A 14,159-nucleotide genomic window follows, 5' to 3' on the forward strand; every position below is an offset into this window, starting at 1 on the left:
ATCTGATACAGGCGGGGCCAGAGGCGAGCTGCACCAATCACATTGGTGTATCTGATACAGGCGGGGCCAGAGGCGAGCTGCACCAATCACATCGGTGTATCTGATAAAGGCGGGCCAGAGGCGAGCTGCACCAATCACATCGGTGTATCTGATAAAGGCGGGCCAGAGGCGAGCTGCACCAATCACATCGGTGTATCTGATACAGGCGGGGCCAGAGGCGAGCTGCACCAATCACATCGGTGTATCTGATACAGGCGGGCCAGAGGCGAGCTGCACCAATCACATCGGTGTATCTGATACAGGCGGGCCAGAGGCGAGCTGCACCAATCACATCGGTGTATCTGATACAGGCGGGCCAGAGGCGAGCAAAACCGATGACAACAGTGTAATCTACCAGTTAGCTCTGCCGCTAGCTAAGCGCATGGGGCTCTGGCTACGTCACCCTGTGTGCTGTTGTGATTGGTCGTAGTGATATCCAATTGCGTGTAGTGAGATTTTCAAATGCACACTTAGTGCGGCCCCTCGAGATAACTTTCATTACTCAATGCCAGACCCTTAATCTTTTGGATTTGGGTCTGGATTTCCAGGCTAGGCTTCGTTGTGTTCCCTGGATAAACGGATGTGGACGTGCTTTGTGTGTCTGATTCTCACCATCTCTATCTTCTGTTTGAGCCACGCAGCATCTGGTTTGATGCACCACTGACTCCTCCTGTTTTTAATCCTAGAAACAGAAACACAAAAATGAAGCTGAAGAATCTTGTAATATGAATACAGCCTTAGAGAGAGGTTGTTACTGCAGGTTTTCTGTTGTCCTGTATTCAGATTTGATGCTCACACAAAGGCGTGGTCGCAGTTCTGTCGGGGTTTCTGTTCGTAACACTCTTTGATAATGTGGATCTTCCTGGAGCTGAAGTTGCTACAGCAGGGTACAATAAGACCGGAGTCAAAACCTGCAACACACACGCACACACACACAGGAAATACTGTCATCTTTCAGCATTACATCACTAGTTTCTAGTCATTAATATAGTAAGAGAAACCTGGATTTTGTTGATCACAGTTTTTGTTGCCATTTTCTAAAATCAAGTTATTTCACTACTGTATATTAGGCCTGCACGATTAATTGTTATGCAATCTCGATTCACTGTGTTTACCATTTACTTTTTAAATAACTTTTTTTTTCTTTTTTCTACCGAGCGCTCCAATGCTCTCCCTTCTCTTCATTGAAGCCTCCATGTTTACAGGCTTGTGGTGATGCTCAATGTGCTATAGGTTCCAAAAAATCTGTTTGGTCTTGCCAATTTGTTTTGTTTTGTCATGGTTCATATGTGCAATTAACAATTATAATGACAATACAGCAGTACAATTCATGAAAAACAAATCGTGGCAGAGAAACCTGTTTTCAATTCTAAGCTAAAAAATTGTGATTCATATTTTCCCCCGAATCGTGCAGGCCTACTGTATGTAAAACCCCAATTTGTTATTAGTTGTTTAATATATTTGCATTTTGTCCTTGCACCTTTGTTAGGACTGCAGCTAATGATTATGTTCATGAATTATTTAGCCAATTGTGTCAGGAAATAGGGAAAATTGCTTGTTTGGATTTCTCAGAGCCCAGCGTTTTATTTTTAAATTCCTTCTGTTGTCTGATCAACAGTGCAAAAGTCAAAGATACTCAGTTATAATATATATATATATATATATATAATATATATATATATATATATATATATAATGAGTATATATATTAGATATAGATAGTATGATACTCAGTTATATCATATATTATATATATATATTATAATGATATTTTATATATATACTATATCTATTATATATATATATCTAATATATATATACTTATATATATATATATATGATGTGTTTTAATACATACAATAAAGAAAATCCTCAATCATCTCATTTAAGAACCTGGAACCAGCGAATATTAGCCATTTTTGCTTGAAAAATCCCTGAAACAAAAGGTTTTCTGTGAGATTTGATCAATCCAGAGTAATTTATTCCTGGCACTGTTCCTGTGTGGGATTCAAATTCCAAAAGACAAAGGCTGACCAGGAGATCAGTTTTACCTTGAGATGCAGAGAAGACCATCATCACAGCCAGGGTGAGCAGACAAATCCAACGGCTGACAGAGAAGTTCGCGCACATTTTCAAATCTTCAAACTGACTCTGGATCTCGTTAGTCAGTGTAACTCTCCCAAGTCTAGTGATGAATGAGCCGAGAGTTGGGTTCTTATATAATCCGGCTTCACGCAAAAAGAGGAACCATTGTTGTCATGCGCGATGCTCCTTGGAAAGAATCATGCTGCATCAATGACAAAGGGGATTCTCCCACACACGGGAAGGCGGCGGCTTGTCTGTCATGTCCATATATGTTGAGGTTAGAGTGACGCTGGAGCAGGACTCATCTCCTACCAGACACTCACATTTCACTGACGCTCAAAACTAAACTGACCTGCAACGTAATTATATTCACTGTATAATCACCTCATGGCACCTCTGTCCACATGCATTTGTGTACTTTTTGTCTTTTAGTTTCAATCGAGGTTAATATTCAAAAACAATAATATATTTAGACAACAAAATTACAAAATGACCATCACAGCTTTCTGAAAAATACCATGAATATTTTTCTTGTGAATAGAGATGCTCATGCCCAGGTCATGAATTAATTTAAGAAAAGTGCCATTTGTTGTTTTGTAATTTGTTTGTTGAAAAGAGCTTATACAATGGGGCTTAATTTGGCAAATTTAAAGGCAGTCGAACACATGACACAGATTTTCCTGTGGCTTTACAATGGTTCGGTCGGATAGGGAAGTCAAGGATTAAGTCATGAATATTTTCGGTGTCAGTAGCAGAAAAAGATTTACAGAACATCCTACACATGAGGGAGCTTCCCAGTTCAACCTGTTCCTGCTGCTGACCCCTGAGATAAATGAAACACCTGGATGTAAGGTTACTCCTCAAAAATCTGTATTGAAGCACGTGAGAGCATTTTGCATTCACAGTCCCCACCGTTTACCCATTTGATCTGGAAGGTTGTGCCCAAACACTTAAACATGTTCGTGTAACTAATCATTCATTGACATTGCATATTAATAATAGATTTTTGCCTCACACGCAACCAAATGCAGGACACTTTATTGCAAAAAACAAGCAAAAGGCTGTTAATGCATGTTGGGTTTCATCCAGTTTTTTTATTTCATGAAGACAGTGACAGAGGAGGGAAGTTAGTGGAAAGTTTTGTGTGAAGATACAGCTGTTTATCATCAGCATCTGATTAGAAACTTAATTTAAAATTGTAGGCAAGATCTTAAGGTTTAGATACTGCTTCATACTTAAAGTATGAAGCCTATACCATAATGGGCAATACATTTCCATATAACATAATAGTACAGCAGAGTAAACATATATACATGACTTAGGGTTTATATTGCAGTTTGCTTTTAAACCTAGAAATTTAAAGGGAGCATCCACATTTTTAGGATTTAAAAGTGAACACGTGGCTCTGATGTATACATTTGATGCTTTGAGTAATCCAAACATATTCAATTGACTATTGTGCTTGGTTAACGCTCATCATCAAAACATCAGGACAATCTATTACACAATTATTTTCAGTGGAAAGGGCATTATCACAGCTTAGGTTTACTTGGGATTTTATGTGAGCGAGAAAAAGGGAATCACCCAAACTTACGAGCCTGTTTAGAGACGCAATAAGAATAACTCACACAGACTCACAAACCAACTATATTTAAACGGGCTGTTACTAAAATAAGCTAAAAAACAGTCATAATGGCATGAGACACTGCCGAGAACCCTAAAAGAGGAATTACTCATATATATGGAATGCAGCTGCATCGTGTGTGTGTGTGTGTGTGTGTGTGTGTGTGTGTGTGTGTGTGTGTTGTGTGTGTGTGTGTGTGTGTGTGTGTGTGTGTGTGTGTGTGTGTGGTGTGTGTGGTGTGTGTGTGTGTGTGTGTGTGTGTGTGTGTGTGTGTGTGTGTGTGTGTGTGAGACACACTAAGTAGTTTCATTCAAGTGTCCACTTCCTGAGCTTTGTGTGGATTCAAAGTTGTGCGTGGTTTTCTGCATGATTTTCTACGATAGTTCGAATTGTTACAGAAACTAAAAAGCAAAACTATGCTATTGAAATACATGTTTGTGTACTGTCGTAGATTTAACATTTGTGCGCTGCTATGAGATTAGAAAAGTCACCAAAGGTTTTGGTTATGCAAGTCCGCACGTCACATTATCTTAAACAATCATTATTTTATCTTTCATTACTATATTTTCTATTCAAGACCCCATTCATGTCTAGAAAGGTTGGCTGTTATAAACGTGACGTCACTCTTAAAATACACATTTTCATTGAATATAGATTAAAAACAATTAAAGTTGTGTACTGCCATTAATTAGAAAAATCATCAAAAGCCTGGATTTTCTGAGTACTGAGATTCCCTTTGTCATGTCATTTAAATGAGTCTGATTATTTAACTGAGTAGCTTCATAGACTTAACTGCAAAATAAAACTCTGAATAAATAAAACAAGATTAGTATTAACTTTTGAAAAATTCAATTTTTATTGAAAGTAGGGCTGCAACTAACTATTATTTTCTTAAACAATCACAATTTTTCCAAGACCACGGGGATGACTTACACTCCAAAACCTAAAGATTTTCAATTTCCTGTCATCTATGACAAAGAGAAGCAGCAAATCCTAAAACTTAAGAAGCTGAAATCTGGAAATAGTCGCCACTATTGCTGAGAACTGACTGAAACGGTTACTTCATTACAATAATAGTTGGCAAATAATTGCTTCTGTCAATTGAGTTATTAAATAATTGACAAATCATAGGATCTCTAATTGAATGCAAAAACATTATAGTAGATAATGAGGTATTTTTTCCCTTAACCCTCATGTTGTCCTCGGGTCATATTTGACCCGTTTTTTATCACAAAAAATGGGCCTTCGAAATAAGCCCTTAAAATATCAACATTAGAAATATCACTAATACCTTAACAACATTGGAAAAGTTACAAAAATGTCGGAAAAAGCGATAACGGTTGACACAACCCTCACAGTGGCAGGTTCCTGCTGGTCAGCGGCCTCAAAGAGGAAGAGGAAGATGAGGCAGGCGCACTGATAGTATCTGTGTGTTTGCATCATAAAAGTGTGTCAACTTTCCTATCTTTGCAAGGGTGTTGGTTTGTAGCTATTTTAACAGATCATGACTTCTCTCTTCCCCTTTCCACTCCTTTGTTCAACGTTGCTCGTTCTCAGACTGCACCTCGCAGCGTCTTCCTCTCTGAACTGCACCACATTTCAAACGCATACTAACATACAAGGGCTATATATATTTTATGTAATGTTTTTGCCTGTTAGGTTTAATTTATCGGCAGTAAAGACAGATTTTTGTTAACAAAATTTACAACACACCGTGTGTTTGTGTATACACATGTGTACTGCAAACAGATTGGAGTACTACACAGATAAGAACATCTGCCTCTGCACCACCAAAGTGAAGATAAAATAACCATAAAATATATAAATATAAAAATGCATATGACACTGTTGTCCAAACCCACACATTTGACAGACAGAGACGGCATCTTGGAGATTTGTGATGCAACCAAGTGGTGTCCCATTTCATAGAGGGGATGTTTTCACCCCCTACCCCTTACCCCTTGGTTTCAAGGGGTAAGGGGTGAGGGGTAAGAGGGAGAAATGGGATTCAGCCATAGAAGCCACTCCACCAGACTAGCAACCAGCTTTATCCACCAGGCTGTCAGGAAACTGAACTCTCTCTCATAAAATCTGCTTGTTGCATTCTTGTGTTTTCGGCTTGTGATGTTGTTGCCGTTCATTGTTTTAGTGATAGGAAACATTTCCCTATCTGTTGTGCACTTTTCACTTTTTGACTCTTGTGGTACGAATGTCTTGTCTTATCTGTTGTGCATTTTTTCTTCTTCACCGGGAGATGGTGAGAAACTAACTTTCAGTTCCTCTGCATGTCTGGTATATGTGAAGAAATTGACAATACGGCTCACTGGACTTGGTAAAGTACTTGATACTGATTTTTTTTTTTTCTCCTCTGTGAAACACAAATTACAAACTAATCAATTATCTTATACATTAAATATTTTAAAATACAGCTAATTAGAGTGACTAATAGTTTCAGTTAATTACAAAACACACAGGATATAGACATTAGTGTTACATTTATTTGAAACGTGTTACGTTGGATAAATTGTATATTTTAAAATAAATAAAAGGTAAATGCATCTCTGACTTAAAAGTAAAACGTTTCCACCATCGATACCTGTAGTTTCCACAGCGGCTGTCCATTCCATTGCTTTTAAATGAACCGCTTTGAGTGTGTTCTCGCGAGATCTGAGCAACAGCGCCCCCTTGTTTGTGTGTGGAAAAGCGACAGGAGGTAATGAGGAATACTGCGCGGCTAACGATAGCAAGATACACAAATAAGGATTTAATTCACTTTCTAGCTTCACTGACACTCCGGGAGTGTACCAAACGCTGCAGGGGCACACAGTATCGGCTAAACCCCCGGTTTTCCTGCTACATTCCCACCGGGGCGAGAACGAGAGACTCCCGCTAATCCGAGAAGAGGGGAAGCGGCCTGCTCTTGTAGCCGGCTTCTCGGTGCAGCTCAGGCGGCTAGCACTTTCACCAGAGCCCGGTGCTTGCTGTGGTTTGTTTTTCTTTACACCCACAAAAGCATCGGAGCTGGGAAAAAATTTTTGGTTCAATAACCACAACCTCTCCATCGCCTGTTGCCTCTATATCGGCGCCCTGGTCTCGGGATTTGTCGCCCAGGAGGACCATTTGATGCCGGGGCGGCCTGTTTTGTTTTCGAGCCGCCTTGAATCTCCTCGAACAATAACACAACCATAACGAGCCTGCTGGGGCTGCACTGCCCAGCCAACAAGGAGCCGCGGAAGTCTCTGTCTCAGATAATAAATGCATTGTGTTACACCAGCTTTGGACCGCGGTGAAGACCCGGGACGAGTGTGCATGTGGACTATGGATTTATCGAGGAGAAACCACCGCGAACCGGAGCACTTTGTCACGAAAGCCCCCGTTTGAATTTGGGAGTTTTTGCTGCTTGCTAACCCAGCTGCAAGAAACGGTGTAAAAAGGCCACTGGCGGAAGAATGAGCGCCGCACTATGCTTTGTGTAATCATAACTCACGGACTGTATGGAAACCGGCCGAACCGACTTGGGTGAACCGATTGTTTATATGCATGCCCGGCCTGCTTGCGCGTGCACTTATAATCTTCCCAAAAGCAGCAGTACTCTCAGAGCTGGGACATCACACTGAGGATGGATTGGATGTGATTTGGGATGAGTAACCTCGATTGCTCCCTGCGCAGACTGCTGTATATGTGGGATTTATCGACGGGGAACTGAAGCCCTGATATCCACCTATATGCTCTCTGCAAAGCCACCGGACTCCATTGACAAAACCAGTGATTTTAGCGGACAGATAACGGCACTTCCTCGTCTACCGTTGCCTCGATCGGTTAGTTTGTTTGCGTTGTTGTTGTTGTTGTGTGGATTTGGTGTTTTATCGCATTAATACATCTTAACGGACCGGACCGGACCGGAGCCCCGGGACAGGCTGCTGAGATGAACCCGGTGAATGCGACTTCTCTATACGTGTCCGCGAGCCGTTCGGTGCTGCAGTGCGACCCCCGAGACCCCCGGGCCGTCGCGGAGCTTTGCAAGCTGCTGCCGTTTTTCCGCCAGTCCCTGTCCTGCTTGGTCTGCAGTAAGTGTGTGCGGATGTGTATATATATTTTTTTATTTTAATATGATAATATACTTCAGTAAAGGAGTGTTACGGAAGAGGTTTTCTGTAACGTGCTGTGTTGTCAGCTGTGGGAGCAAACCTTTAAATAAAGTTGCTTTCATGGACAGTCAGAAATATCTGAATCGGCGGCACAACAAACGGGAAGTAAACAAGTACTTAGATATTTACATTTTATAGGGCTATAGCCTACATTTTTCTTTACTGCATTTATGTGGTAACCATAGTTATTAAGCACTTTTCATTTAATACCTACCATCCAAAATAGATTGTGTAATTAAATGTATTGTGTAAAAAGATTAGAAGAAGATTTTTTTTTTTTTATGCATCACATTTTTTAAAAATATAGCCTAAGCGGTTTTTAAAAGGAAAAAAAAAACAACTTTTTAATATTTGGCACAAGTAAATAAAAACAGTCATATAAAAGTACAGAGAAAAAATAAATCCCCAAAAATTATGACATCAAGAAATAAACAGAACGGACATAAAAACCCAGGGGTACCTGATAAATCTTAAATTATTGGTTTGGAGAAGTGGTTTGAAATATGATTAATACTTCTCTATGTTTATTCATAAATTAAAGATATGTAAACTTCCTTCACCCCTGTTAAGAAATGACTTGAAGTAAAAACTAAGCTTCATAGCAGACTCACTTAAATATAAATGTCGAAGCGTGTTTATGAAATTTGAAAGTGTCTTTTCCGGAGCGCAATGAACGCATCATCATTCTCAGCTACACCCATCATGACACACCCCCCTCTGTGTGCTATTTGGCAGCATCGGGGCGTTTTTGTTGAATAACAGTCCCTCCACACACTGGATATTATGCAGGGGATGGATATTTTCAAATACACAACTACACGTCAGATCTAAGGGGTTTTAAAAATAAAAGCAGGCTGTAATTCTGCTGTTAGTCTGCTTGTGTCAGGTTGTAAATAAACCTTTGATTTATTTTGGTGGTATATTTAATGCATGCTTTTCACTGCTCACACATAATGCAGCAACTCTTCCTTAACCACGTTTGAGTGGTTATACAGGGAATATCTCCCGGGGTAAAGGAGATATTTGTGTTGCTGTGATCCCAAAGTATTGAGAAAAGAATCTTTATTACACTCAGATAATCTCATCCGCTGTGTAACTCAGTCAATATGAAAGCCGTCAATATGTTAGTTATGTGGGAATTATCAGACGGGCAGTGCAGAGTGTGTGAGGTTGGTTGTTTCTCATGAATGGACCTTCATCCTTTTTTTCCCCCCCCTATCTGCAGCTGCACTACCTAGCGACCAGCGTTGCTAAGGAAGCTCCTCTCAAAGAGCAGTTGTCATCCAGTCTGGCAAGTTGCCAGGCACCGCTCAGGTTTACAAATACACATCAGTATAGGACGCTATAAAACACAGCAAATGAGGGAGCAAATGTTTATAAATCATTAACATTATAAAGCTACACTGACGAAGCCAGGGTCATAATTAGTCAGATCATGGTTTTGTGTGTACATTTACATCATTAAGTGCCATATTTGTTGGTTAGATAGTGTTGTCTTAGCTGTATTGCCCTATCAGGTTTATGTGAAAGTCTGAATTAATCACCCGTGTGAGCTGTCCTGCACTGTTCCTGTCAAATGTGCGATGTACTGAGGTTTTCTAAGTTTGCATTTCCTCCTTTTCTTCAGGTAACCTGCTGCAGGACCCCATCGCTCCCACCGACTCCTCCTGTCAGCATTATGTCTGTCGAGGCTGTAGGGGTCAGAGGATGCAGCTGAAGCCGTCCTGTAGTTGGTGTAAGGACTATTCCCGCTTTGAGGAAAACAGGCAGCTCTCCTTGCTTGTCCACTGTTACAGGAAGCTCTGTCTCTACATTACGCAGTCGCCGCTTGCGCCGCACATAGCCAGCGCCGCCAGCGAGTCGCCGGACCTCCAGGCCATCCTCAACGAGGGCCTCGCGCTGGCTGAGACTGAGCCAGAAGCCGAGGACGTCTCAGATTCGGCCGGCCTGTCGCAGACGGCCTCCGACGATGGGGTCCAGCCTGACGAAGCTCCACTCACCAAGGAGCTCAAGGTGGAGGAGCCGAGCCCCGTCGGTGTAAACGGGCTGCACGATTGTAACGGTCTGCTCAGTTCAGACTCTCTGCAGTCCATCACCATAGAAACAGGTGGAGGTGTTGCGAAGCAGGAGAGCTTTTCGGAGGAGATCCCAGTGTGTATGAGCCTCACGGGGGAGGCGGGGCTCTGTGACATCAGCACTTTGGGGGATGACCTGAAACACGGCGGGGGGCCGTTGTTGTTGAGTGTAGAGGAGGTACTCAGGACTCTGGAGACGGACACTGACCCTGATCCCTCCCCCCAGCCGGACTGCCCCACCTCTAAACCACAGTCCAGCCTCAATGGTCCTCACTGTCCGGGCTCTGACTCCTCCCACTTTATCCCCTCCCTCCCCCAAGGGAACAGCCCTCGCCCCCTCCAACCTCACCCGCAGCCCTCACTGCAGCCTCCTCCTCAGCCCTCCACAGTCACCCCCCATGTTGCCCCTCGGTACCACCGCAAGCGCTCCCGCTCAGAAAGCGACAGCGAGAAGGTGCAGCCCCTCTCCATCTCCAGCCTTTTACGCAGGTCTCCCCTCGGTGCCAACAGCTCCCCCCATCACCCTAACCCCGGTACCACCACCAAACAGGAGCCTAAGTTCCCTGCAGCCACGCCCCACCCACACCTGGCGCCAGTGCCAAATGGTGGTCCCCCCAAAGTGGGCAAGACTGTGCTCATCACCAACAAGGGGCTGAAGAAGACCGTGGAGCACCACGGGGGCCCCAAGAAGGCTTACACCAAAGCCAGGCAAGGGACCCCTAAGCCCCGCACGCAACCCCGTGACAGGGTGCCCCCACACCCCCACGCTCACCCCCTGACACACCCACCCAGCCCCTCAAAGCCACTGTATAAAAAACCTGTAGAGAAAAAGGGCTGCAAGTGCGGTCGGGCCACCCAGAACCCCTCGGTGTTGACCTGTAGGGGGCAACGCTGCCCCTGCTACTCCAACCGCAAGGTGAGAACAACGCTGACGACCACCACCACCCTTCTAATTACCACACAAACCCATCCCATTGTGTGCTGTGTTAGTGATGCTTCTGCCACAGCCAGAACCACTAATGTTTGGAGTAATATCTCTCTTAATAGCATATTAACAAAGACGATGAGCCCCCTGATTGCTTGCGTTTGTTTTTATTGCACTGTAGTTTAATTATGACTAATTTAATTTGCCTCAGTGGGGCCTCATGCCGGGGAATGAAATATTGTTGACACAGTCATAAAGAGAGACGTTAGACCTCTATAGTAGTCTGGCTATCACCAGACCTCGCCAAGCTCAGTAGATTTGAGATTGAGTGTTGGTCTGGGGAGTCTGCTCTGTATTTTCTGTATTGCACAATAGACTTTTACAACGAGCATAGTTCAAATGACTCTGTACGCAACTGGATAATCCCTCAACCAATCAGACAAATGATCCGGGTGACGTGGAAGCGACAGCAGGTTGCTGCTCTTTGGTGGCGTTCGGTGGCCGCTATGTTGAATGTAAACAAGAAGCTGCTTGGTCGCTTTTCTATCGCGTTAAACCCGCCAATAGCGCGCCAGGCAGAGAAGCCAGTTTGTGATTGGTTCCCGTAAAATTGTGAACTAAAGCAGGAGAATTAAAGGTGCAGGTTTCAAGAACAAGCTGCAGGGTGAAATCAAATTTCCCGGCAGAGTGGGTGGGGTTTACTTTTTAAAACCACAGCACTCTTTTCATGGCAACCTTTCTCTCACACACACACACACACACACACACACACACCACACACACCATTCAACCTTTCCAGCTAAAAATGACACCAGGAATATCTATCATCATAAGAATATATTTTAATGAACTTACAAAACAAATGAGTATGCATTTTCTTAGCAGTAAACAGTAAAGCAATAAGCTGTATAGGCCTGTATTAAATATTCTGAAAAAAGACAAATTTACTGGCTTGTTTGAGCTAGACTACTTTGCAGTTTTGCAGCTAAATATTTAAATTAAACCTGTAATTACGCCTTGTTTTATGTGGTGAAAGTTGTTAAAAATGTCAATGAACAAGGCCCGCCAGAATAATAAATATATTATGAATAAATAAAATTAGCAGCAGTATCGTTTTCTTAGCTAAAATTACAGAGACTGACAAGTTCAAACGTGTCTTAGTGAAACACACTTTGTTGTTGTCATTTTAACTTTCCTTTGACAAAATGATTTGAACTCAAGGACCGCAATCCTTAAAACCGCAATCACACAATCCTCATCAGCAGATGTTTGTTGATTATTCACAGGACTGTAGAGGTTTAAATTTAATTTTGAGCAGCTCTTCTGTTTCATATTGGTTTAATTGACGTTGTCGGTTCAGTCTTTTTATGAAACAACCTTTTTGTTGTTGTGGGTCAGCCTTTGAGTGAACCGTTATGTTGTCATTATTTAGTCAATCACATTGTTATGTTATTAATTATGGTTGTTTTTCTTAGGCGTGTCTGGACTGTATCTGCCGCGGCTGCCAGAACTCCTACATGGCAACGGAGAGAAGAAGCTGGAGGCCTTCGCCGTGCCAGAGAAAGCTCTGGAACAGACTCGGCTCACGCTCGGCATCAACCTCACCAGTATCACCGCGGCGGCCCTCCGTAGCCCGGCCACCAGCTCCCCCAACACCCTCCTCAACGTCACCACGGCTACAGGGGCGCCCGTCACAGCCACCTTCTTATCGGGGGCGGGGCATGACAACAGGGGCTTTGACGATTCACTGGAGATGCGGTTTGACTGCTGAGGTCTCGCCCCTACTCTGGTCGGTCGTTGCGCACGTTCCCCGCCCGCCCGCCCGCCAGCTGGGCGTCATCCAGCTCGGCGTGCCAGGGCGACCTGCGGTGTCGGAGCCAGAACAAGGCAGCTACAGTGACAGGCGATAGCGGGGGTCACCGGCGGAAGCTGGGGAGTGGCCCTCCGCCCATCGCCCGGAACTGCACCATGCTTGTGGTCTTGCATACAGATACAGTGTGGAAGAGAAGGAGGCGACGTAGCGTTACTGTATGTGCAGAGATTTCCTTTCAGTGGGGATAGTTTTTTTTGGGTTTTCTTCTCTACTATGGGTAAAGTGTAGAGCATGTTGTGTAGCTAAGTTGGGAGTGTTGATTGCGTGCGTGTGTGCGTGTGTGGATGAACCTTAGCAGGATTGAAGATATCATCATCAGAGACTGGTGTAATTTATATAAAAGAAAGAACTTTTTGTACATGGACGTATCGGTTTCCATTAAAGAAGACATTTTATGATATATTTTATAAGTTACATTAAAGACCAATGGAAGATGGTGCAGGGGCAGACCTGCAGTCAACCAGGAGATTTTCACAGGTTAATAGGTAGATTGTATTTAGTGAGTTCTCCTCTCGACCTCTAGATAAAAAACAAAGACCCTTGACGAAGAACAACACAACCTGAAGATAACCGCTATAAGTTAAAAACATCTACCACGATAACATTTTTGATATCTTTCGCTGTAAGAACCGGGAAGTGATTTTAACACCACCAGCCAAATGTAAGTTTCAGTTTTGTCTGTTGAATGTTTATACTCTGTGAGCCACTGTCAGACACCCAAACATTGTTCTAAGATGTTATTTTATACTAAAAAAAAGTATATAAAACTGATAACATGTTGAATTTTGAAGTCACCCAACCATTGTGGCTGGTGGAGGACATAACTTCTGTCCCTTGTTGTGTCGAGGATGCGCGTTAACCTGTTTTAATCATTTGTGTGTTCTTGTATTAAGCACTTTTCCACTTTTCTACACTGGCCACACAGTTTAAAACCATATTTCTGATCTGTTCTCTCTTGTGTTTAAAACTCTGGTTGATTGCAGGCCCTGCACATTTTTTATTCACAAGTTTTTGGTTTCTGGAAGCTACACACATGCTGCTAAATACCACAAAGGACACTAGAAGGAGAGCACACCTGTTTTCCTTGTCTTTTGTTCTGTTTTTGTTTTTAATAAGTTGTGTTAACAGCATTTGCAGTATTTATTGGACGTCTGCTAACATAGGTTACGGGTCAGGCGTCAGTTTCGCCCTCTCTGCCTGTCGAGTGTCGATCCAGTCTGGACGGTTTCTGTCTCAGTTAAGTTGCTGTCTCCTTCTTAGTGTTAGTCTCCAAACATTTTTTTTGTTATCCATCGGGGGCATTTAAATACCTGTAATATAACTGTAACATATTTCTACAAAAAAGAAAGAAAATCAAAAACTTACAAAAGTCTTGTGTGATTATTTGTTT

General features: G+C 42.8%; 1 protein-coding gene across 1 annotated transcript; it reads left to right on the forward strand.

The window, feature by feature from the left end:
* The first annotated feature begins 6,412 nt into the window (after nucleotides 1–6,412).
* LOC116672612 (E3 ubiquitin-protein ligase MSL2-like) lies at nucleotides 6,413–14,133 on the forward strand. The gene is given in 4 exon segments (XM_032504536.1): nucleotides 6,413–7,815; nucleotides 9,524–10,887; nucleotides 12,372–12,414; nucleotides 12,417–14,133. Coding segments are annotated over 4 exon segments (1,800 nt in total). The 5' UTR covers nucleotides 6,413–7,673; the 3' UTR covers nucleotides 12,668–14,133.
* The last annotated feature ends 26 nt before the right edge of the window (nucleotides 14,134–14,159 follow it).

Source organism: Etheostoma spectabile, chromosome 22, assembly GCF_008692095.1.
Source record: "Etheostoma spectabile isolate EspeVRDwgs_2016 chromosome 22, UIUC_Espe_1.0, whole genome shotgun sequence".
NCBI classification, from domain to species: Eukaryota; Metazoa; Chordata; class Actinopteri; order Perciformes; family Percidae; genus Etheostoma; species Etheostoma spectabile.